The following is a 26,305-nucleotide window of genomic DNA, read 5'->3' on the forward strand; positions in this document are numbered from 1 at the left end:
CTCTCATACATTTTCTGTTTTTCTCTCCCTCCTCTCTCCAAAAATCAGTAAAACATATCCTTAGGTGAGGATTAAAAAACAAAAGACCTTACAGATAAGGAATCAGATATTTAGAAACCTGCCTATGGTCACACCGAGGAGCAAGGATTTGAACCTCTCTGTTATACTCCATAGCCCAAAGGCTTTATCAGTACCCCCTGCTTCTCTTGTCTTTGGGTGAATGAGTTTTCTATCCAATTTAAGATGTGTTTTCCCAGTGCCTGCTCTGGGCCTAGTGCTGTGCTCAGGAGTCAGGGCTGCACAATGGGATGGTAATGTGGTGAGTAGGAAAAACCATTTAGCATTAGCTGGACTGCCACTTTCTAGTTCTATGGCCTTGGACAAACTCACTTAACTTTTGAGGCCTCAGTTACTTAATCTCTAAGTTGGGATAAAACCACCTTTGCCAGAGATCGATGAGACTTGATAATTTTTATAATAGTACTATGAAAACTACAGTGCTATAGAAATACTGGCAATTGCCTTAACTGGTTTGGCTCAGTGGATAGAGCATCGGCCTGCAGACTGAAAGGTCCCAGGTTCGATTCTGGTCAAGGGCATGTACCTTGGTTGTGGAAACATCTCCAGTAGGAGGTGTGCAGGAGGCAGCTGATCAATGTTTCTCTCTCATCGATGTTTCTTTTTTTTTTTTTTTTCTCATCAATGTTTCTAACTATCCTTCTCCCTTCCTCTCTGTAAAAAATCAATAAAATATATTTTTTTAAAAAATAAATACTGGCAATCATTTCTCTTAGGCTTACCTTAGAGGATCTCTAGACATGCCTTTGTAAATTTTCATTTTTAAAAATATTTTTATTTTTAGAGGGAGAGGGAGAGAGAGGGAAACATTGATGTGAGAGAGAAACATCAATCAGCTGCCTCCTGCAGGGGATCAAGCCCGAAACCTGGGCATGTGTCTTGACTGGGAATCAAATGGGCAACTTTTTGGTGAATAGGATGACACCCAACCAACTTAAGCTACACTGGCCAGGGCATAGACTTGTGTCATTTTTTAAATAAAAAATGATTGTGGTACAGGAGCCCCAGTGGATCAAACCACTGGTTTGCAACTCTGGTTCCCTGTTAGCATCACCTGGAGAGCTTTGAAATTAAGATGCCTGGGCTGCAACCCCCAAGAGTTTCTGCATCAGTTGGTTTGGGGCTAGGGACAAGGGAATGCATGTGTTTTTTCGGTTTATTTGTTTTTAAATATCTGTATTGATTTTTATGAGAAAGGAAGGGGGAGAGAGAAGCATCAATGTGAGAGATGGAAACATCAATTGCTGCCTCCTGCATGCCCTTTACCAGGGATGGAGCCTGCAAACTTGGCGTGCCCTGACCAGGAACCAAATCAGCAACCCCTCTGTGCATAAGACGATGCCAACCAACCAAGCCACACCAGCCAGGACGGGCAGCTGGCAGTTCAGGGTGTAAAAGCTCCTTGGGTAATTCTAACTGCGGCTCAGGTTAGAAGCAGTGGATTAAAAAAGAAAGTATATAAATGTCCTATTACCAAACAGTTTACTTCACCTTAAATGCAAAACATTTTCTCCATGCATCACTCTTTGGGGCTGGAACAAACTGCAGAGGGTCTGGACTTTGCAGACTGAAGGCACGCCGGCACAGAGCCTACGAGCTCTACTGTTCCCCTCGGCTCCTCTGGAGTCAGGTGACAGCTGCTGGTGATGACCAGGGTGTACACTCCCTGGAGTGGGCTAGGAGTGTTTTCATGCTCACAAACAGAATCTCATGTTGGGCTACAGTTAGTGGAGTCCTTGAAGTCAGTCTGGAGTTCATCTTTGAAATCCAGGACTTAGCTTCAGTACTGGCACATTGATTATGTCTGTGCTTAATAAATGAATAACAATTGAGTATTTGTCCTTGGTATTGTACAAAGTGTTTCCGCATTATCTAATTTAACCAGTTAACTGCCACAATATTTTGAATTTAATTTAAAAAGGTCCGCCGCTTGCGTCTAGAGACGCTTATGGTTTATTTTTACAACACTCCTGGAAGGTAGGTTATGAAATATAGAGGCTTAGAGAAATGAAGACACTTCATGCACAGGGCTGAGCGGTTAGAGGTGTCTGCCTAGGAAGCCCCTACCTTTGCTTAGAAATGAGATTTCACACAGAGGAAGTCCAGTGTCCCAGTTCTCTTCATGGCAATTCAGCCACTTCTCCTCAGGGTCTAGGCTTCAAAGACTGCAATTCATTCCCTTTGACAATGATTGAAGTTTTTAGAGGTGATAGTCCTAGAAACCTGCTATTTCTTTGACTTCATTACTTTCCAGACCCATTCTCAACTTTACATTTTTCCCCTCTGGTCTTTCATTTCGGGGTTTCATCTTGATTTCCTAATTTAGTTTAGTGTTAGCTTATTCTGGCTAAACTTTAAATTTCTTTTGGCCAGGATATCTTTAGCTGACTCTGATATCCAGAGTCTTAAGAAATTAAAATACATAGCTTTGAAAGTAAATACAGGTCATGTACTGACTACCATTCTTACCAGGCCACATTCATTGATCATTCCCTGAATGCCTACTGTGTGCAGGCATCCTGCTAGGCACTGGGATATAATGGTGAGCCAGACAGATGTGGCCTCACACCAAATATAGCGTATGGAACTTACAGCCTAGTTGGGAGAGGTGGAGGAAAATAAATCAATCTATATTTTAGTAGTGGCTTCGTTATTGGATGTAGTGGGGGCTCCTTTTCCCCACTGGGTGCTGGGGGTGGAGTCCTGACGATATCTTGAGAAAAAGAATTTTTGAGACTTGGCACAGGGAGACTGAGTGATTTTTATTTTCCTGTAATTATACCCCTGGGTTTCCAAAGTCCCATTTCCCTTGGTCCAGTCACAGAAGACATGTAGCTGGGGTTTCAGTAGAGCTAGAAGCAAAGCTAGTGTCCAGAGTTTCCTCTCCATATTGGAGCTGGGTCCAGTTGAGCATCAGGCTGGCTGCAGTCCATTTATGCATTGGTCCATGCTTCCATGTCTCTAGATCAACTCTGTTCATCAGTTTATTTTGTTACTTAGATTCCACATATGAGTGAGATCATGTGATATTTGTCTTTCTCTGACTGACTTATTTCACTTAGCATAATACTCTCCAGGTCCCTCCATGCTGTCTCAAAGGGAGATAGACCCTTCTTTTTACTGCTGCATAGTATTCCATGGTGTAAATGTACCACAGCCTTTTTATCCACTCATCTACTGATGGGCACTTGGGCTGTTTCCAAACCTTAGCTATTGTAAATTGTGCTGCTATGAACATAGAGGTGCATACATTCTTTCTGATTGGTATTTTGGGTTTCTTAGGATATATTCCTAGAAGTGGAATGACTGGATCAAAAATTCAAAATTTAATTTTTCGAAGAAACTTCATACTGTTTTCCATAATGGCTTCATCAGTCTTCATTCACAGCAGCAGTGCACTAGGGTTCCCTTTTCTTCACATCCTCGCCAGCACTTGTCATTGGTTGATTTGTTGATAGTAGCCATTCTGACAGGCGTGAGGTGATACCTCATTGTCATTTTAATTGCATTTCTCTGATGATTAATGACTTCGAGCATTTTTGCATATGTCTCTTGGTCATCTGTATGTCCTCTTTGGAGAAGTGTTTATTTAGTTCCTTTGCCCATTTTTAAATTGGATTGTTTTGTCTTCCTTTTGTTAAGTTGTATGAGTTCCTTATATATTTTGGATATTAACCCTTTATTAGATGTATCATTGCCAAATATGTTTCCCATACAGTGGGCTCCCTTTTCATTTTGTTGATGGTTTCTTTTGCTGTGCAGATTTTTATTTATTTTTTATTTTTATTTTTTAAATATATTTTATTGATTTTTTACAGAGAGGAAGGGAGAGAGATAGTTAGAAATATCGATCAGCTGCCTCCTGCACATCTCCTACTGGGGATGTGCCTGCAACCCAGATACATGCCCTTGACTGGAATCGAACCTGGGACCTTTCAGTCTGCAGGCTGACGCTCTATCCACTGAGCCAAACTGGTTTCGGCCAGAAGCTTTTTATTTTGATGTAGTCCCATTTGTTTATTTTCTCCTTAGTTTCCTTTACTGTAGGATATGTATCTATAAACATATTGCTATGAGAGATGTCTGATATTTAGCTGCCTATGGTTTCTTCTAGGATTTTTATGGTTTTCCAACTTTAAGTCATTTATTCATTTTTAGTGTATTCTTGTGTATGGTTAAGTTGGTGGTCTAGTTTCTTTTTTCTGATATTCATTATTGGTGTGTAAAAGTGCCACCAATTTCTGAATATTAGGTTTGCATCCTGCTACTTTGCCAAATTCATTTATTACATCTAGTAGGTTTTTGGTGGAGTCTTTAGGGTTTTCTCTTGTACAATATCATGTCATCTGTGAATAATATCAGTTTTACATCCTCCTTTCTAATTTGGATGTCTTTCATTTCTACTTTTTTAATATATATTTTTATTGATATATTTAGAGAGAGAGAGAAGAGATAGAAACATTGATTAGAGAGAAACATTGATTAGCTGTTTCTTGCACGCTCCCCATTGGGGATTGAGCCTGCAATCTGGTAATCGAATCGGTGACCTCTTGGTGCCATGGGATGACGCTCAATCCACTGAGCCAAACACATGGCTATTCTTCTTGCCTGATCGCTGTGGGTAGGACTTCCAGCACTATGTTGAATAAGAGTGGTGAAAGTAAGACACCCCTGGCTTGCTCAGGGGACACACTTTTTGTTTTTGTCCATTGAGTATTATGTTGGCTGTAGGTTTGTCATAAATGTCCTTTATTTTGTTGAGGTCTGATCCCTCTATTCCCACTTTGCTGAGAATTTGATCATAAATGGGTGATGAATTTTATTGAATGCTCTCTCTGCATCTACTGATAAGATCAAGTGATTTTTATCTTTTGTTTATGTGATGTATCACGTGTACTGATTTGGGGATATTGTGCCAGCCTTGTATCTCCAGAATAAATCCCACTCGATCATGGTATATGATCTTTTTTTAAAAAATCCTCACCCATGGATATTTTTTTCTATTGATTTTTTCTATTTTAGAGAGAGTGAAGGGAAGGGATGGCGGGGGGAGAGAAAGAGAGAGGAAAACATATATGTGAGAGAAACACATCGATTGGTTGCTGTCCACACATGCTGATGGGGCCAGGGATCCAGCCTGTAACCAAGGTACATGCTCGAACCACTAAACAAAAGCGACCTGGGCTATGATCTTTGTAATGTACTACTGGATCTGCCGGGGTCCAACCCCAGCAGGTCCAGGGGTTCCCAAAGGTGTAGACTGAGTCGGCAAAGAAGGAATGACACGGAGACAGCGTTCAGTTGATCAGCAGCCTAGCCAGGACCTCTAGCCAGGATCTCCAGCCAAGTTCTGGTCTGGATCTCCAGAGAGGTTCTGCTTTGGATCTCCAGCCAGGTTCTGTGTCCATGTTCTCTTGCTAGGTTCTCCAGCCAGGTTCTGTAGCCATGTTCCCTCGCTAGGTTCCTCAGCCAGGTTCTGTCCGGGTTCTCCAGCCAGGTTCAGTCACCAGGTTCTAGTCAGGTTCTCTTGCCAATTTCTGTAGTCAGGTTCAGTCCAGGATCTTTTGCCATGTTCTCTCCAGCGAAGTTCTTCTGTCTCTAGGTTCTGTGTAGGTTCTGTCTTCTAAGTTCTGTCTTCTAAGTTCTGTGTCTTGCTGTCTTGTTACATCTGTATTTATACCAATTGATTCAATCCTATCAATCTCTATTACAAAGGTTAGGGCGTTTCTTATCTCCATTCCAAGGAGTAAAGATTATGTAGCTTAAGCATGATTGTTTGTAGTTAAAGTGATTAATTACCCGCCTGGCACTTAGTTAAGGAGTTTCATCCCCTCCCTGACTTCAGGGAAAAATTCCTACCTGGGGAAACAACCTTTCTCGGAGAGGTGACCTTGGTTAAAACACACAGCGCTAAGGGGAGCAAACATATTAAGAACAGTATGCTATATACGCCAGGTCCCTTGAAACATATGCTGTGCAGATGTTTCTTTCCTGCAGCGACTGTGTCAAACAGCAAGGATGGACCGGCTTCCGGCATGGATCCAGTTTGCTAATAATTTTTTTTGAGGATTTTAGCATCTGTATTCATCAAGGGTATTGGCTTACCGTTTTCTTTCTTTGCAGAGTCTTTGTTTTCAGAATTAGAATAATTCTGGCCTCATAAGAAAAGCTTGGAAATCTTCCCTCTTCTTTAACTTTTTGGAATAATTTGAAGAGAATAGGTGTTAGTTCTTCTTTGAATGTTTGACAGAATTCACCTGTGAAAACATCCAGTCCAGGACTTTTGTTTTCTGGGATTTTTAAAGTTACTGCTTCAATTTTGGAAGATTATATGTTTCTAGGCAATTGTCTATTTTGCCCAGGTTGTTCAACTTGTTGGCATATAGTTGGTCATAGTATTTTCTCACAGTCCTTTGTATTTGTGTGATGGTTGTGGTTACTTCTCTTTCATTTTGGATTTTGTTTCTGGTTAAAGCAGCGGTTATCAACCTGTGGGTCGCGACCCCTTTGGGGATCAAACGACCCTTTCACAGGGGTCGCCTAAGACCATTGGAAAACACACATATAATTACATATTGTTTTTGTGATTAATCGCTATGCTTTAATTATGTTCAATTTGTAAGAATGAAATTGGGGGTCACCACAACATGAGGAACTGTATTAAAGGGTTGCGGCATTAGGAAGGTTGAGAACCACTGGAGGCTTTTCAATTTTGTTTATCATTTCAAAAAACAAGCTGTAGGTTTCATTGGTCATTTGTATTTCTTTTTAAAGTCTCTATGTCATTTATTTTTGCTTTGATCTTTATTATTTCCTTCCTTCTACTTCTGTTTGGCTTTGTTTTTTGTTCTTTTTGTAGTTCTTTTAGGTGTAGGGTTAGTTTATTTGAGACTTTCCTTGCTTCTTGAGGTAGGCCTTTAATGCTATGAACTCCCCTCTCAGGACTGCTTTTGCTGTGTCCCATAGATTTTGGGTTGTTGTGTGTTCATTTTCATTTGTTTCCAGGTAATTTTTTATTTTTTCCTTTCTCTCATTGGTAACCCATTCATTGTTTAATAACATGCTAGTTAGCCTCCATCTGTTTGAATGTTTTTTAGATTTTTTTTTAAAAGTATATTTTATTGATTTTTTTACGGAGAGCAAGGAAGAGGGATAGAGAGTTAGAAACATCGATGAGAGAAACATCAATCAGCTGCCTCCTGCACACCCGCCACTGGGGATGTGCCCGCAACCAAGGTACATGCCCTTGACCGGAATCGAACCTGGGACCCTTCGGTCCACAGGCCGATGCTCTATCCACTGAGCCAAACCGGTTAGGGCTAGATTTTTTTTTTTATTGTAGTTGATTTCTAGTTTCATGCTATTGTGATCTGAGAAGATGCTTGATTTCATTTCAATCTTCTTGAATTTGTTAAGACTTATTTTGTGTCCTAATATGTGATCTGTCTTTGAGAATCTTCTATGTGTATTTGAGAAGAATATATTTTGCTGCTTTGGGATAAAATGTTTTGTAATATCAATGAAATCCATCCAATCTAATATATCATTTAAGGTTCCTGTTTCCTTTTTGGTTATTGTCTGGAAGATCTATCCATTGAAGACAGTGGGGCATTAAAATCCCTTACTATTATTGCATTGCTATTGATCTCTCTCTTGATGTTCATCAAGATTTTCTTTATATATTTAGGAGTGCCTATATTGGGTACATTTACACTGAGTGGCCAGATTATTATGACCACCTGACGTTTGCAGGCAAATTAGCTATAATTTCGCGCTTAATTTGCTAGAGGGCCAGACCATTATAAATAGGGAAGCAGGTTGTTTACCACGACACTAGAAGTGGTTTTTTTCTGAAGATATGGGTAAACAACGCGATTTAACAGCCTTTGAACGTGGGATGATTGTTGGCACTCGGAGACATGGAGCAAGCATCCGCAAAACAGCCGAAGGCCTGTTCAAACACCTTTGCTGTCTGCAGTTACCAAGATAAAACGTCTCCAATTCGCACAGGAACACAAGGATTGGACAGTCGAGCATTGGAAAAAAGTCACGTGGTCCGATGAATCACGTTTCCAGTTGCATCATGCAAATGGCAGAGTGAGAATTTGGCAGAAACAGCATGAAAGCATGCACCCCGCATGCATGAATACAACCCTTCACGCTGGTGGGGGCAGTGTTATGGTTTGGGGCATGTTTTCCTGGCATGATTTGGGCCCTTTAATTTGTGTGGAACAACGTCTGAATAGCACAACATACCTAAGTATTGTTGCTGATCAAGTTCATCCTATCATGTTGATGGCGTATCCCAATGTAGATGGCTTCTTCCAACAAGACAATGCGCCATGCCATGGTGCTCGTATTGTGCAGGAGTGGTTTCAAGAACATGAGGAAGACTTTACCTTGCTTATGTGGCCCCCACAATCACCAGATCTGAATCCAATTAAGCATTTGTGGGACAAAGTTAAAAGAGCCATCAGGCAGCTGGTTCCACAACCATCAAATCTCACAGAACTGGACAGTGCTATTCATCAGGCATGGGGTCAGATTCCTTGCATCACCTTTCAACATCTCGTGGAGTCAATGCCAAGAAGAATCGCCACAGTATTGAAGGCAAAAGGTGGCCCAATGAAGTAATGATGGGGTGGTCATAATAATCTGGCCACTCAGTCTATATTTACAAGGGTTATACCCTCTCATTGGGTCGATTCCTTTAGCATTATGTAGTGAATTTCTTTGTCTCTTTTTATGGCTTTTGTTTTGACATCTATTTTGTCAGATATAAGTATTGCTACTCCAGCTTTTTAAAATTTCCAGTTGCTTAGAATATATTATCTATCCCTTCACTTTCATTCTTTGTGAATCATTTGTACTTCAGTGGGTCTCTTGGAGACAGCATATAAATGGGTCATGTTTTTTTTATCCATTCGGCTACCCTGTGTCTTTTGATTGGATAATTTAATCATTTTGTATTTAAAGTTATTATTGATGGGCATTTATTTGTTGTTATTTTTTCTTTATACCTATGCTCCCCTCTCTCTCCTTTTCCTTTTCTTTTTAAAGCAGTCCCTTTAACATTTCTTGCAATACTGGCTTGGTGGTAATGAACTCCTTTAGCCATTTTACATCTGGGAAGTTCTTTATTTCATCTTCAATTTTAAATGACAGCCTTGATGGATAGAGTGTAGGCCCCCTTCCTCCCTCCCTCACTCTCCCTCCCTTCCTTCCTTCCCTCCTTTCTTTCTTTTCTTTTTTCTTTTCTTTTCTTTTCTTTTCTTTTCTTTTCTTTTCTTTTCTTTTCTTTCTTCTCTTTTTTTCAATACTTCATGCCCATGCCCTCTGGTCTGAAGTGTTTCTGTTGAGAAATCAACTGACCACCTTATGGAACCTCTCTTGTAGGTAACTAACTGTGTCTTGCTGCCTTTACGCTTCTCTCTTTGACTTCAAACTTTGCCATTTTAATTATTACTCCTTCAGGGGGCAGCAGGCTGAACTCGCAGGGGGGCCTGGGTTTGCCTCCCTGTAATGCCATCATCCAGCTGCACCCGCCCGCCTGGCTCCTGGACAGGCCCCTCCCTGGCCGATGCCGTCCAGCATCCTAGCTCTGTGTGGGCCCCTTCGCCCCCCCCCCCCCCACACACACACACACTGTGAACCATGCTGGGAGGGCAGGCCCAGTGGCTCCACAGGCCGCGGGAGGAGTGTCAGCCTGTGCTCCTGGCTGGGGAGACTTTTTCTCTTTCCCAGGCCACACAGTTTAATCACTGTCTGGGTCTCTGCCAGGAGCCTGCCAAGAAATCTGGGGCCCCTCCACGTCCCTGCTGGGTGTAACTGGCAGACCCCACAGGGCCGAGTCCAGCAGCGTGGTCTCCAGCCAACAGAGTCGGAGTGAAGGCCCCAGGCGGGTGCTGCCGCTTTGGGAGCTGGAGCTCTTTCCTGGAGGGTGCAGTGTGAGCCTCCCCAGCACTGACTCCCCACTGACGCCCACCGCCCAACACCACGCAGGCTCCTTTCCCGTCTCTGTGGCTCTGAGTTGGGGATCTCCATGCGAGGTTAGACCCCACACTCCCAGGGGAGGGAGTCCCGCAGCCCCGTTGGTTGCCTCCCTTCTCAGCTCCTCCCCACCTGCGCTCTGCCCTTCTCACCAGGCTTGTGTGGCTTTTCCTGAACTTCAGGTCAGCTAGTCTTCAGTCGGCGTGTAAGGTTGAGTGCTCTGTAACTGAGCTGTAAGTCTGGTTTGGGGCTGGGAGCAAGTGGGAGCAGCTTCCAGCTACTCTGCAGCCATCTTGGAACCTCTCAGCAACGTTAAAGACCGAAATGGAGAGTTTCCTCCGCCCTTCTAAGTGCTCATTTTCTTTAATACGCGAACTGTAATTAAAATGCCTTTTCCTTGTAGTTCTTAATGAGTTGGGCATTCCACTGTACCACTGCCGATGTCATGAGGGTAGCAGCCATCAGCACTGCAGCCCACAGACTGGGCAGTCCCCTTGCTGTTGATCCTGCTGGAGGATATTTTTTAGAGAGAGTGGAAGAAGAGGGAGAGACACACACATCGTTGATTGCCTCCTGCATAGGCCAGGGATTGAGCCTGCAATCGAGGTATGTGCCCTTGTCTGGAATCGAACCCGCAACCCTTCAGGCCATGGGCACACTCTAACCACTGAGCAAAACCGGCTAGGGCTGCCGGATCCCTTTAATGGGTTCAGAGAGTTCTCTAGCTAAAGATTGACGCATCTGCTGGGCCATCTCATCAAAAGTGTATTTCCACTGTGCTTACTAGTAGTTTGTTTGTTTCTTCCTGTTTCTGGCGGTTCTTTGAGGGCTTTGATGACCAGGGCAGAGGCAGAAGGCACTACCTCAGTCTGAGTCTGTTCTGAAAGGTCAGTTCCACTGTAATCCTCAGACCCTTCCAATCGCCTGTTGCTTTGGCGATGTCATCACCAACCTTTTTTGGAGACAGACCCAGGGGGCCGATTTTGGGGTCCAGGTCAGACATGGCACTGACTTTCCCACCAGTGTAGCTCAGATATATGACTTGGATCTCATTGGAGCTGAACTTTGGGGGAATGGTGTCACATGAACCCAGATTCAGGTGTCTGGAGGGAATTGCAGCTGAGCCTCCACTGAGCCAAAAGCCAAAAGCGTGGTGGAAGTGTTTGTTTCTGATAGAATCTAGCACCTTGGAAATATGACCTGGGCATCCCTTGGCAGCATCCTTTGGGGCCAGCACACTGTGCCATTCTCCAGCCCGTGGGATGCAGAGTCAGGGAAGGCACTTCATCTCGAGCTTGTCCTCTGAGGTTGGGCCTCAGTGAATGGAATGAGGGTGATTGAGGGTTTGCTAGCTTCCCACACTCAGAGAGGTGAACACATCCTTTGGGACTTCACTGAAGTCACTTCATCTGATGTTAGTTTTAAAGTCTCCATTACCATTTGGCAGAATGTTAGTGCTAGTTAGATCTGAAGACTAAGATTTTACCCACGTGAGTGTGTTCTAAAAAGCAGTTTCTCTGTATTTCTTCTTCTCTTACTGAATACCCTTGTAGCAGTCAGGGATCTTCATTGCAAGCAACAGAACAATTCTGTTAAGGCACTGAATTTAGAACATCGAATCTGACAGAATTGCCAGAAAGGCTGGAGAACCAGGCTTGAGAAGTGGTGAGAACACAGGGCCATGTACAATTGCCCTGGGAAGTGGAGTACTCCTTCCACCTCTCTGCATCTCCTGCTCCAGGTTCAGGGGCCTAGGTGGGAGTGCCCTGTGGCTGGGTCTAGTTTATATGCCCATGCCCTAGCTGCTGGTGGTAGGGAAGTAGATGCAAATGAATAATTGGTCTTCTTAGCATCCAGTTTGGGGTCCAGGGGCTTTCTGTCAAGATGTGGTTTTCTTCCCATCTGCTGAAGATTCAGAAGCTCCATAGCTGAGCATCACACTTTCCTCCCTGTCCAGCAGTGCTCTGAGTAGGGACCTGCTGTCAAATTCCTTTGAACCAACATATTCCCTGTGTACGCATCTTAATCTTAATTAAAGCATACTAATTTCCCAAGGTTTCATGCAGAATTATTTAATATAGTCAACTTACTGTGGAGGGCACTGTAAATTGCCAGGCAGGTATACTGCAAAGTAGGCCGTTCATTCATCACTTAGTGGAAGGGGTGTTTTCTTTAAGAGTAACAGGCCTGGCCAGTGTGGCTCAGCCGGTTGAGCATTGACCTATGAACCAGGAGGTCATAATTCGATTTCCACAGTCAGGGCGAATGCCCGGGTTGAGGGCTTGATCCTCAGTGTGGGACATGCAGGAGGCAGCTGATCAATGATTCTCTCTCATCAATGATGTTTTTATCTCTCTCTCTCTCTCCCTTCCTCTCTGAAATCAATATAAAAATCTACACTAATAAAAGACAAAGATGCTAATTGACCATACCTTCGCTACACTCCAAGCCATGCCCACCAGCCAATCAGAGCAACTATATGCAAATTAACCCAACCAAGATGGCGGCCAGCAGCCACAGAGCTGGAGCAAACAGGAGGCTTGGTTGCCCCAGCAATGGAGGAAGCCAAGCTTCCCGCCTGCCCTGAGCCGGCTGTGGCCTCCGCTCATGGCAACCAAAGTTTCAATTATAGAAGACAAATAAATCCCAGATACCTGCTTCCAGCCAGCCTCCACTGGGAGCTTGGGTGGCTGGGGGCCATGACCAGCCTGCAAACAGCCATCAGCCCCTCACCCAGGCTGGCCACACCCTAATGGGGTGAGGGTCCCCACTGGGGGGTTTAGCCAGCCTGCAAATGGCCCTCAGCCTCTCACCCAGGCTGGCCAGGCAGCCCAGCAGAACCCCCCACCCTGAAGGGGCTGTGGCCAGCCTGCAAATGGCCCTCAGCCCCTCACCCAGGATGGCCAGGTACCCCCTTGGGAACCCCCAAACTGAAGGGGCTGTGGCCAGCCTGAAAACAGCCCTCAGCCCCTCACCCAGGCTGGCCAGGCACCCCAGGGGGGACCCCTACCCTGAAGGGGCTGTGGCCAGCCTGCAAATAGCCATCAGCCCCTCACTCAGGCTGCCAGGCACTCCTATATAATAAAAAGGTAATATGCAAATTGACCCTAACAGCAGAACCACTGGGAATGACTGGTCACTATGACACACACTGACCACCAGGGGGGCACATGCTCAATGCAGGAACTGCCCCCTGGTGGTCAGTGTGCTCCCACAGGGGGAGCTCTGCTCAGCCACAAGCCAGGCTGCCAGCTGCCAGTACAGCGGTGGTGGTGGGAGCCTCTCCTGCCTCCTCAAGCAGCACTAAGGATGTCTGACTGCAACTTAGGCCTGTTCCCCGATGGCAAGTGGACATCCCCTGAGGGCTCCCGGCCTGCCAGAGGGAGGTCTGACTGCCAGCTTAGGCCCAATCTCCCAGGGAGCGGGCCTAAGCCAGCAGGTGGACATCCTCCGAGGGGTCCCAGACTGCGAGAGCGCACAGGCCGGGCTGAGAGACCCCCCCCCCCCCCGAGTGCGCAAATTTTTGTGCATCGGGCCTCTAGTATATTTATAAAAATATAAATATTTTTTATATTTTAAAAATATATAAATATATTTTTATTGATTTCAGAGAGGAAGAGAGAGGAAGGGATAGAAACCTCTCTCTATATAAAAGGCTAATATGCAAAATGTCCCCTCGGGAGTTGGACTGGGAAACCGGGAGTTTGATCGCTTGCTATGATGTGTGCTGCCCCCAGGGGTGTTGCAGAACGAAGGAAGGCCCCAGTTGGTTAGTCAGAAGGAAGACCCCGGTCAGCAGCCAGAAGGCCCCAATCGGCCCTTTTCTCCGGCCAGGCCTAGGGACCCTACCCATGCATGAATTTCTTGCAGCAGGCCTCTAGTCAATGATGAAAGGGAATCATTGATAGGCTGCCTCCTGCACGCCTCCTACTGGGGACCGATGCCGCAGGGGACTGGAATCAAACCCAGGACACTTCAGTCTGCAGGCCGACAGTCTATCTACTGAGCCAAACCAGCTAGGGCAATAAAAAATATATCTATAAAAAAAATGAGTAATAGCCATTCATTTTATTTGAAACACATTTTTAGAATCCTAAAGGATGCTTCAATTATATATGGTGTAGCTTCTGTCAGAAATGTTTTGAAAACATATTACCTACCATTGCACTGCTGTAAGGAACATCTTGCATGCATTTCTTATTATGCAAAGGACACATGTCACTGAGGTGGTCGCTTTTATTAAATAAAGACTGGTCTGCCCTGGCCATTATAGATCAGTTGGTTGAGTGTTGTTCCACGCACCAAAAGGCCCCCGGTTCAATTCCCAGTCAGGGCACATGCCCAAGTTTGGGCTTTGTCCCTGGCTCTAGTTGGGGTGTGGACTATAGCAACCAATATATTTCTCTCACATTGATATTTCTCTCTCTCTCTCTCTCTCTCTCTCTCTCTCTCTCTCTCTCTCTCTCTCTCTTCCTTCCACTCTCTAAAAATCAATGGAAAAAAATATCCTTGGGTGAGGATTAACAACAAAACAAAATAAAAATTAAAGACTGAAGCTTGGTTTTGGTTCAAAAATGAACCAGCAATATGAACCCATAAAAGGAAACACTTCACAATAAAGACAGAAATGGAATATTTCCTTTCAACCATTAATTTCACTGCTAATCTCCCCCCCTCTTTAGGTGATGTTCTGATTAGTGTTGGCCAGGCCAATGTGTTAGGATATACTCTTCGGGAATTTTTAAAGCTTTTGCAATGCATCACCACAGGAACAGTGCTGCAAATCGAGGTTTACCGAGAATTTATTGACATACCCCAAGAATGGCAAGACATATATGATTTAATCCCTGAGACCAAATTCCCAGTAACATGGTAAGTAATTCATTTTTGGAAATCTTTGTTATACTACATAATTCTCCAAGGTCCATGAAGCCCAGGGTCTTGGTTTAATGTGAAAATTATTGCGTGGACCATGGTAGGAGGAATTGGTGACCCTGCTAGAACGATGTCCCAGGTGTCTAAATCCTTATGGAAAGAACGATCTGCAGGAACAGGCATCAGGAAGAAAGAGAGAGACAAGAGCCTTGAACCTGGAGTTAATGAAAAAGACTAAACCATCCAATGGGAACTCTGCCTCCAAATGCCCACACCAGTCAGCCTTTAAAGGTGCTGGGAATCCCATTCCATTTGTTTCCTGCCTATCCAGCTGCTCTCTGGATCCTTCCCAATAACATTTAAGCATTTTTAAGCTTCTGTCATCTTAGTAAACCCCACCTTAACTCCACTGTCCTCCTTCTGCCCACTCTGGCCACCGCCCTGTCCCTAACTCCAAACTTGTTGAAAGAGCTGTACCAGACAGGGCACTCCTCTGCCTGCATTAGTCTGGGCTTGCTCCCATCATTTGCCCGAGGCCTTTCCCAGGCTCCTTCCCCCCTCCCCCACAACTTTCACATCAGATTCTAGTGGGCTCCTCTCATCTTATTTTGCTTGGCTTCTGAGCATTAGACACTTTACAACCTCCCAACCTCACTCATGTTGAAACATCACCTGCCCCTGGTTTCTGATACCCACTCCCCTGATTCTCCTATGACCTCTGGTCACTTTCTCTTGGTCCCCTTTTACCCAGCCTTGGAGTTCCTCAAGGTGTAATATTTGGCTCTCTCCTCTCAATCTGCTGGGCAATCTCCTTGATTCTTTTGGCTTCTATTACTATGTCTGCTTAGTCGAGCAAGTCAGAAATTTCGGGGCTGTACTTGATTTTTCTGTCTCCCTTGTCTTCCCCTCCCCACAATAATCACTAAGACTTGTCAGTTATCTCCCACATTTGTCCACTTCTCTCTGGCTACTACCACCACCCCAGTCAAAGCCACTATTTTGTCTCCCTGCATCTACTCTTGTTCCCTATTCTCTACACAGCATGATCCTTTTACAATGCATATCGAATTGTGACATGCCTTAAAATCTTTAAGACCTTCCTTTGTTCTCAGGATAAATGCTCCAGTATCACTCCAGCCTCACTTGTGCTGCTCCCCTCCCCTGTAGTCCACTTGGCTCTCTCAGCTTTTACCTTGTTGCTCTTTGCTGCAGAGCCTTTGTCTGCAAGAAGCTTAGGACCCTGTGATATGGACTCTTAGTACCCTGGTCTCTCCTCAGCATTGATCCCAATTTCAGTGAAATAATCCTTATAACCAATTGCTTACTGTGTTGCCCTGGGGGAATGCAAACTCCATGAAGGCAGGGACAGGTCTATCTTGTTATGCTAAACTTACCACAGGACTTTTAAGTGATTGAGAGCCCAGTTATTCAGTGAATGAAAGTGGAAACCCAGCCTTGAAACTCTGGCAAATCACTTAATCTGAGAGCTTGTTCTGTGTTAGCACAGGAGTATCAGGGACCCTTTGAGGACCAGATATGTGAGAAGTTTGGTAGAACACGAGAAGCTCAGTGCTGATGCAGGAGTGGTCCTTACTAAGTTCTGACAGGTTTCCTGAACCCTCGTTGCTGCAGCCCTGCACCTTCAAAGAAATCTGGCTGGGTGCTATAGCTGTGCTGTTCCATGTAGCAGCCAGCAGCCACATGTGGCTATTAAGCACTTGAAATGTGAGGATTTGCAAATGAGGAGCTGTAAATTTTACTCATGTTTAATCAGTTTAAATTTAGCAGCCAGATAGAGCTGGTGGGCCTTGTACCAGGGAGTGTTACTTAAGCCAGGGCTCTAAACTATTTGCTCATACAACTACTATGCTCTAACTAAGCATTAATTATAGAGTTTGAGATTCAGAATACTGAAATCTAAGGATGACAGATTCACTGTTCAAAAGCAAAGAAAAGATAAACACAGAATAGCACAACTTAAGTATGAGGCTAAAATCCCCACACTGAAGGGCTGAGGGTTTGATTCCTGGTCCCAGTTCGGGCACGTGCGGGAAACAACCAGTTGATGTGTCTCATTCACATCGATGTTTCTCTCTTTCTCTTTCCCTCCCTCTCTCCCACTTTCTGTAAAAGAAATCAATGGAAAAAATATCCATTTTTTAATGAAGATTAAAAAAAAATTCATTCACTATTCTTTTATTTCCAGCACAACGAAGAAAACTGAGCAGGCAAAAGGCGACTCTTTCACAAGCAGTGATGACAAGGAAGATGTTGTTTTAGATAAAAAACTTAAGTATTATAAATCCCCATGGTCCACTGGGCATTATCCTGCAAGGAGACCCATGTCGATCTCCAGAGAATGGCATGAATACAAAAAGAAGAATCAGACAATCAGCGTAGGAACAGACATTACCTGTGACGTCATGGTTCACGGAGACCACAGGGAAGGAGTGAGAGCCCCTTCCCCTTACTGGACAATGGTGAAGCAAGACAAGGACAGCTCCTCCTCCTCCTCAGCCTCAGACGCATTCTGGCTGGAAGACTATGCCCAAGTTGAAAAGGGCAAGGGTCAACCTGCACCAAAAGTTGGTTCGTAGTTTGCAAATCTGTGATCATAGAGCATTTCTCTGGAAACTCCCGGCTTTTGTGCATTACCATGCACAGCTTTGCTGTACTCACAGGAATATGTGCACACTTACCAATTCTTTTGCAACTGTTGTGACGCCTTTACGCCTGCTTCAACGTGATAGCCAAGTCTTCCCTGGGTGCCACAACAGGTCTCACAAATTTTATTCTCAAAATAGCATCACTGAGATCATTAAGATCCTCCTTTCTGAGAAGAATGTTTCATCTTTTAGAAAACGAACAGCTTGATATCAGAAAGTGTAAGCACAGCAGAGAATCTCACCTCTTAAGGTGAGTACCACATTGTGATTTAGATGTTTAGTTTCTCTTGTTTTATAAACGTAAAGTGCCCTACTTAATAGGAAAAATACTTTTTTTTTGGCTAGTTGTTCATATTAGAATTTTTCCCCCTTTTCTGCCCTACTTTTACTTTGAACGTTGGGTTGGTAGTTAATGAGGGAAAGTAAAGCTCTGCATACCGAAGGTAAGGCAGACATAAAATGAAGCAGTGGGAACACAGCACACAACTGGTGGGGAATTTGTTTTTCAGAAATAACTCTGTGTGCTCTGGCCCAGTTGGCTGGGTGTTGTCCCAGGCACTGAAAGGTTGCTGGTTGATTCCTGGTCAGGGCAGGTGCCTGGGTTGTGGGCTGATCCCCAGTAGGGGAGGTGCAGGAGACAGCCAATCGTTTCTCTCTCCCTTTCTCTTCTCTTAAAAAAAGAAAAGAAATAACTCTATTGCAAATAGGCAAAAAAGAGGGTAAAACCCAGCCCATTTAATTGTTCTTACCCAAAAGGAGAGATTTTTAATTGCATTTATCTTTTAAAAAGCCACCAATACTAGGCTGGAAGTATTTACTGACAGCCACTCAGCTTGGTTGTAATCCTTTCTCGTGCTATTCTATCCCATTGTCCTTCACAGCATCTAAAACATGTCTGCAGTCCAGCGGCCCGGCAGCATCAGGGCCTGTGTGGCTGTCGCTGAGGGAGTCATCGAAGTGTTCAGTGACATGAAGGTGTGTGAGGAGGTGAAGAAGCGCAGGAAGGCGGTGCTCTCCTGCCCCAGTGAAGGCAAGAACATCATCCGGGAAGAGGGCGAGGAGGTCCTGGTGGGTGCTGTGGGCCAGACAGGAGACGACCCCCTTGCCCCCTTCGTCAAGATGCTGAAGGACACTGTGCCCTGCCTAACGCAACCTATAAGACTGAGGAGAGCAAGGGGACCTGGGCTTATCTCTGGGCCCTGAGTCTGCACCCCTTAAGAGCAAAACGAGCTATGCCAGCTCCAAGGACGCCACCAAGAAGCAGCTTACAGGACCAAGCATGAATTACAAGCAAGCTGCTCCGAGGTCAAGGACGCTGCCCTCTGGCAGGGAAGCTGGGGCCAGCGCTGTCCTCTCCCTGGAGGGCAAGCCTTCTGAGCCCCCTCCAGCCCCCTGCCTGGAGCATCTGGCAGCCCCAGAACTGCCTGTGGGGGGTTGCAGGCTGTCCCTCTCCTGCCAGACTTGAGGGCTGGGGGGATCCCAGCACAGGGAAGACTATCCTTTCACCCAATTGCTAAACAGGCCCCCATCCCCTGAGCCTCCTTCCTCCCTCCATGCCTGACCATCTGGCCTTCCCAAACCGCTTTTGATCTTCTGATTCCTCTTGGGTTGAAACAGACCACGTCCCCCCAGCCCAGTTTTGGAGAGTGCCTGTATTTTTTTAAATGACACCCTACTTGGAACCTGTTCCTCCCCTTTCCCATGCTGCCAACTTCTAACTGCAATAGTGACTCTGCGTGTCTGTTTAGTTCTGTGTATAAATGGAATGCTGTGAAGATAACCCCTCCCCACGCTGCCTGGTTCCCCTCCCCTTTTCCGCCTGGTCACAGCCACTCATGCAAGCAGGACCAGGAAGGGACTCTTAATTAGAAGAAAAAAAAAAAAAAGGAAGAAAAACAAAAAACAAACCAAACCATGTCTGCAGAAAATAAAAACTTGTCGATTAACTGATTAGGAAAAATGCCAAGAAACACTTAGAATATTTTATTGACTTTAGGTAAGCAGGGAACAATTACCTGCATTTATACTTTTTAAGATTTTTCACCTCATTGAAAATCAAGACAATGTTACATTACAGACGTGGAACTTCCATGTGTTTGCTGCTCTCGGTTGAGAAAATGTCCAGCTCTTTCCTACAATGTGTTTCAGGTTTATAGCTCATCAACAAAAGGTGTATGCCCCAAATTTCCACTTGCTGCCATTGACTTCTGGCCAGAAACAAACTTCTTTGCAGCCTTTAAGTAAACAAACAAAAGGCAGAAAGTTAAAATAAGAACATGCGCTATCAGGTACTTAAAACATATTTATTCTGTTACTTATGCACAGGACACTCTTAAGTCAACAATCTGCCACAGCCGCTAGTGAAACTGAACTACAGGAGAGGGCTGGCATGGTTTTAATTTGAGGAAAAGCTCAGCTGTTCCTGGGAGTACCCGCCACATGTGTGACTCCCGATGTGCGGGCAGCTGGTAAAGGGGATAAGGAAAGCCTCACCGACATTGCAAAATAGGGCAGAGGAGGCCTTGGGCGGGTCTGTGGCTTTCCTGTTTCTGTATCACAATGGCAAATGGCCTGAGTTAATAAAAATACACTGATTAACTTAGAAGTCAAATTTTAGTATTCTTTATACCACGACTTCAAGTTGGTGGTTGCTAGGTTAAGTGTAATACCACAAGTATCAGCCCCACATGATCTCAGGCCACCTTTTTTCAAAGGATGGCGGTGGTGGCAATTGAGGACAGACATTTGGAAGAGTAGGTAACAGACTCTGGGGCCAAGTGAAATCATGTCCGGGTCACTACCTTACCTAGCCCCATGGTAGACCTGTCGTTGAGGAGAAGGTTCAGACCTCTACAATGGAAGGGCAGCTGACATTCTTATTTTTAATACAGAAATGACTGGAAAAACCCAGTGCCTTTGGATTTATTCTGTAGATCACATACTTGTTAGGCATAGTAGGAATTACAAAGAGAAGCTAGAAGACATAATCCTTGCCCTCAGAACAACTCATCTTGTAAGAAATAACAATATGTGAAAAAAGACATAGCCAGAGCAGGAGAAGGCCTCAGACTGCGAGGACAAAGAAAATCTCGAGATGCTGGGTCAGGAAGGGTTGGCAGGACAGAGTTTACTTCTTGGGAGTGAAAAGAAAAAATACCAAACTTGACTATCAGTTTGAATCATAAAATTGCCAATATTTGATTTTTCTTAACAATTTAAAATGGTTTAGCCTAACGGTAATTTAGTTAAATGAGGAAGAAACATAAATCCCGAGCTGACAAGGAAGCTATCTGCAGATCTGATGGTAATGAGTCCTCCTGCCTCCACACCAGGTAGAAAGGCACCAAACAGCAGCCCCAGGAAGCTTAAGCATGCCTTCGGAAAGGGGATCATGAAGGTCATATCTCATGTTAAACTGTAAGTTTTCATTTGCTTACATTTATGACATCAGCGTCCGCTACTGAGTCGATCTGCTGAAGCACTGTGGGTGGTGGCACGTAGGAGCCAGCGACGAGAGCCTGAGACCCGATCTCATCCAGGAAACCTTCCGAAGACTCCACTGACATTAGGTACCCAGCTTTCAGCTTGTTCCTGTCCAATTAAAGGTGTTTAATTCAGAAGCCAGTTGTACAGAGAAAGGCGATTTTATAAAAATGTTCCCAAACTCTCAAATATGTTTTCGTAAATATGCAAATAAACAGCTTTGAAATCTTATAGTGCTGAAGATTTCCCTTCTATTTCTTCAGCCCACCAATTACTTTATTATTTACATTATCATTTAGAAAGTTGTCAATACAAGATTATATGAGAAACCCAACAGATTGCCTTTTGACTTGGGACTAGAACTTAGATCTAATTAAAACTATTTTAGCCAAAACCGGTTTGGCTCAGTGGATAGAGCGTCGGCTTGTGGACTGAAGGGCCCCAGGTTCGATTCCGGTCAAGGGCATGTACCTGGGTTGCAGGCACCTCCCCAGTAGGAGATGTGCAGGAGGCAGCTGGTCGATGTTTCTCTCATCGATGTTTCTAACTCTCTATCTCTCTCCCTTCCTCTCTGTGGAAAATCAATAAAATAAAAAAAACAAAAAAAAACCAAAACTATTTTAAAGTTCTGATTAGTAAAGTAACTCTTGATACTTTTTTGGTGATAATTTTAGGCATTTCTATTAAAGAAAAATATAGGGGCTCTTAAGGCACTGTCCTCTAAGCAGAATGTTGTGTGCTAATTCTGTAGCTATCTCCCTAATCCCAGCCCCATTTCTGTCCTGGGATTTGTCTCATTGAGGGCAAGAAGTAATGGAGAGGCAGGTGGGTAAGGACAGTATAGGTCTTATCAATGCCAGCAGGTTCAATGCGGGCACAAAAGCATCCATTTGAAGTAAAACAAAATCCAATTCATAATTCTCCCAGAAAGAAACTGGTGTTCAATAAGGCACCTGAGTTATATAACTCTCAAACTATCCTCTTTTTGGCATGCTGTACCAAGACTTCCATTTAAACATAATTACAATGATATGCAATTTTATCAAATTGTCAGCTTATAAAAGAGAGATTTTACTTGCAATAAACTTTACCAAGAGGTTATTAGTTTGGCCCTTCAGCAATGATACCTTACTTTCTCTCTCACTATAGAAAAATTAAGAAACCTATAGGAACAAGTATCAACTCTATCAAGATGGCAGAAAACATTCTTTTTTAAATATATTTTTATTGATTTCAGGGAGTGCGAGATAGAAACATCAATGATGAAAGAGAATCACTGATTGGCTGCCTCCTGCATGTCCCAGCTGGGCACGTGCCCTTGACTGGAATTAAACCTGGGACCCCTCAGTCTGCAGGCTGATGCTCTATCCACTGAGCCAAGCCAGCCAGGGCAGAAAACATTCTTGACATTAATAACCCAAAATTCCATTTTCTACATGTTGCCATACCTTATAAAAACTGCTGCACTTATTACTCGAAAGGCAATTTCTTAGTGTGTTCAGTATGACAAAAGTAATAATATGAACGGGAACAGAAGTGACCAATCCGCCGAAACCGGCTTGGCTCAGTGGATAGAGCGTCGGCCTGCGGACTGGAAGGTCCCAGGTTCAATTCCGGTCAAGGGCATGTACCTGGGTTGCGGGCATATCCCCAGTGGGAGATGTGCAGGAGGCAGCTGATCGATGTTTCTCTCTCATCGATGTTTCTAACTCTCTATCTCTCTCCCTTCCTCTCTGTAAAAATATCAATAAAATATATTTTTAAAAAAAAGAAGTGACCAATCAGGTGCTTTCCCCTGGCTTGTAATTCACTGTCCTACTTCTCATGTGGCAACACTTAGCACCCTGCTGACCGGCTATTTCAAGTTGAATATTAAATGAAAGCATCTAAAAAAGCTTAAATGTACTTTGTCATATGTTATATATTTTATTTTAAAAATATTTTTTGAGTGTGATATATTGTATAATATCTATTTACATGCAATGGTATTAAACAAGTTTTACATTCTTATTGTATTTCACTATGCTTTCCCTTAGAAGAACATGCCCTAGTGAGATTTTTTTTTATCGCTGGTTACTATTTTTTATAAAACATGATCTTTTAATTTTCCTGATAATCGGAATGGCGGATCTTTATTTGGAGCTCTTCTAGATATAATGTGCTACACTAAGTTGAATTTTATGTAATCCATTTTCTAGCAATTTTGAGCACCAAATTTTTGTACCTCATTAAAAAAGAAACTTTATAGAAATAATTAAAATAAAATATATTTTATTGATTTTTTTACAGAGAGGAAGGGAGAGGGATAGAGAGTCAGAAACATCGATGAGAGAGAAACATCGTTCAGCCGCCTCCTGCACACTCCCCACTGGGGATGTGCCCGCAACCAAGGTACATGCCCTTGACCGGAATTGAACCTGGGACCCCTGAGTCTGCAGGCCGACGCTCTATCGTCAAACCGGCCAGGGCAATATAGAAATGAATTTCAACGCAATGAAAAAGGTACAATTTATCAAAAAGAAACCAACTTTTTTATACCATTTGATACTTTTGTGCAAGATAATAGTGCCGTACACCAAATATTGATCTGCTTGATTGACTTTCTTTTTTATAGTTAAATCTTTATTGTTCAGATGATTGTTGTTCCTCTTTTTTCCCCCCCATAGCTCCCATCTACCCGGTTCCCACCCCACCCTCTGCCCTTACTCCCCCCGCCCACTATCCTCATCCATAAGTGTATGATGTTTTGTCCAGTCTCTTCCCGCACCCCCCACACCCCTTTCCCCCCCGAGAATAGTCAGTCCACTCCCTTTCTATGCCCCTGATTCTATTATATTCTTGTTCCTCTTCTTAAAGGATACCTTTCAGCATTTCATATAATACTGGTTTGGTGGTGATGAACTCCTTTAGCTTTTTCTTATTTTGTGAAGCTCCTTATCTGACCTTTAATTCTGAATGATAGCTTTGCTGGGTAAAATAATCTAGGTTGTAGGTTCTTGCTATTCATCACATGAATTTTTTTTTTTTTAATATTTTATTGATTTTTTTTCAGAGAGGAAGGGAGAGGGATAGAGAGCTAGAAACATCGATCAGCTGCCTCCTGCATACCCGCTATTGGAGATGTGCCCACAACCAAGGTACATGCCCTTGACCTGAATCGAACCCGGGACCTTTCAGTCTGCAGGCTGATGCTCTATCCACTGAGCCAAACCGGTTAGGGCCACTTGAATATTTCTTGCCACTCCCTTCTGGCCTGCATAGTTTCTGTTGAGAAATCAGCTGACAGTCGTATGGGTACTCCCTTGTAGGTAACTGACTTTCTTTCTCTTGCAGCTTTTAAGATTCTCTCTTTGTCTTTTGCTCTTGGCATTTTAATTATGATGTGTCTTGGTGTGGTCCTCTTTGGATTCCTTTTGTTTGGGGTCCTCTGCGCTTCCTGGAGTTGTAAGTCTATTTCTTTCACCAAGTAGGGGAAGTTTTCTGTCATTATTTCTTCAAATAGGTTTTCAATATCTTGCCCTCTCTCTTCTTCTGGCACCCCTATAATTCGGATGTTGGTACACTTGAAGCTGTCCCAGAGGCTCCTTACACTATCTTCGTATTTTTGGATTCTTTTTTCATTTTGCTTTTCCGGTTGGGTGTTTTTTGCTTCTTCATATTTCAAATCTTTGACTTGATTCTTCCAATCCTCTAGTCTGCTGTTGGAACTCTGTATAATATTCTTTATTTCAGTCAGTGTATGCTTAATTTCTAGTTGGTCCTTGTTCATATCCTTGAGGGTCTCACTAGATTTCTTGAGGGTCTCACTAAGTTTATCAGCAGTTTCTAGAAAATTCTTGAAAAACCTTATAAGTGTGGTTTTGAACTCTACCCAGTAGTTTGCTTTCTTCCATTTCTGTCATTTGTGACCTGTTTCTTTGTCTCCACATTTTTTATGCTTCCCTGTGTTGATAGAGTGGCTTTCTGTGCTAGGTGTCCTACAGGGCCCAGTGGCTCAGCCTCCGCAATTACCTGAGGTGGACACTCTTGATGCACCCCTTTGTGGACTTTGTGCACAGTCTTGTCGTAGTTAAGCCTTGATTGTTGTAGTTATCACTGGGAGGAATTGACCTCCAGGCCAATTGGCTGTGAGAATCAGTTATGTCTGCAGTGGAGAACTTCTGTGGTGGAGACACCCTTCTGGGGCAAGACTTGCTTCAGTGGGGCTTTGGTGCTCACTGAGTCTGCCCCCTGAGTGTGTCCCTTATGGATCTGAGGAGTTGTAATCTGGATGGTCCCACTCTGACCACTGGGTACACTGGCTCTTGGATCTAAGGAGGTGCTAATTTAGTCTCTGCCTGAGGCTACCCAGCAGGAGCTATGGAGAGATCAGCAGATTCCTCTTCGTTGTTTGGGATTTGGAGGTGCCCAGATGAGGCCCAGCTGTGAAGCAATGCAAGCTGCTGTGGGGCCTTGGGCCTTCTTTTGGAAGTTCTGGGTCTCTCTGACCCAGCTGCAGTTTGTTAAGTAATTTTCTGATTGCAAAGGGCCTGGCCTTTCATATGCAAAAGCCTCTGAGCACAGCTTGCGTGGGGCAAGGTCTCAGGGAATCAACAGGGCAGAGCAAACAGCTATGGCTGATCCTCAGCTCTGCCGTAAGAGGCCCCGAGTCTCAGTGTCCTGGTAATTGCTGCATGTGCCTCCGAGAGAACGCTGCCCTCGAGTTCCGACCGATGACAGACAGTCCAGTTTCTCCCTGTATGAGTCTGGGTCCACAGAGACTCACCCGGAACTGGAGTTCAGAGCAGTCGGGAGCTTGAGACTCCCTCCTGATTAAAAAAGACAGCCGCGTCCTCAGTTGCCAGCCCTTTCCACGTGCGCCTCTGTACCTCTGCACTTTACTTCCTCACCTTCTCTGAGTCTGTGTGCTTTTCTCTTTCCTTCTAGTTGTAGAATTTCCACTCAGCCAGCCTTCCTGTGATTCTGGATGATGTCTGTTTTGTCTTTTCGTTGTATTTTTGAATTTGTTATGGGAGGCAGCAATTTCCGGTGTTTACCTATGCCGCCGTCTTGGTTTCTCTCTGATTGACTTTCTTTATAGATCTGTTGCAATCCACTATACACACAGGTTTTGTGATATTTACGTGTAGAGGCGTCGGGAATGGTTGATATCATCCGTGCTGGCCATTCACCTTTCTATGTGAGGAGAATAATGGAACCTCTCCACAAAACGT

General features: G+C 44.1%; 2 protein-coding genes and 1 pseudogene across 6 annotated transcripts in view; 2 read left to right on the forward strand and 1 right to left on the reverse strand.

The window, feature by feature from the left end:
- The window catches only part of PDZD9 (PDZ domain containing 9), a 32,531-nt gene extending 14,686 nt beyond the window's left edge, over positions 1-17,845 (forward strand). The window contains exons 3-4 of the mRNA XM_036309683.1: positions 14,751-14,940; positions 17,150-17,845. Of these exons, the coding sequence (XP_036165576.1) occupies positions 14,751-14,940; positions 17,150-17,540 (581 nt within the window). The 3' untranslated portion in view covers positions 17,541-17,845. The remainder of the gene's footprint in view (positions 1-14,750; positions 14,941-17,149) is intronic.
- Positions 17,846-18,494: 649 nt separating this feature from the next.
- LOC118656196 lies at positions 18,495-19,492 on the forward strand (annotated as a pseudogene).
- Positions 19,493-19,577: 85 nt separating this feature from the next.
- LOC118656194 (cytochrome b-c1 complex subunit 2, mitochondrial) overlaps positions 19,578-26,305 on the reverse strand; it is a 32,495-nt gene continuing 25,767 nt past the window's right edge. For all 5 annotated transcript variants that reach the window (XM_036309136.1, XM_036309135.1, XM_036309134.1 and 2 more), the window contains 2 exons: positions 21,047-21,200; positions 19,578-19,843 (listed from right to left, as the gene is read on the reverse strand). In XM_036309136.1, the coding sequence (XP_036165029.1) occupies positions 19,760-19,843; positions 21,047-21,200 (238 nt within the window). In that variant the 3' untranslated portion in view covers positions 19,578-19,759. The remainder of the gene's footprint in view (positions 19,844-21,046; positions 21,201-26,305) is intronic.

Source organism: Myotis myotis, unplaced genomic scaffold, assembly GCF_014108235.1.
Source record: "Myotis myotis isolate mMyoMyo1 unplaced genomic scaffold, mMyoMyo1.p scaffold_m19_p_5, whole genome shotgun sequence".
NCBI lineage: Eukaryota > Metazoa > Chordata > Mammalia > Chiroptera > Vespertilionidae > Myotis > Myotis myotis.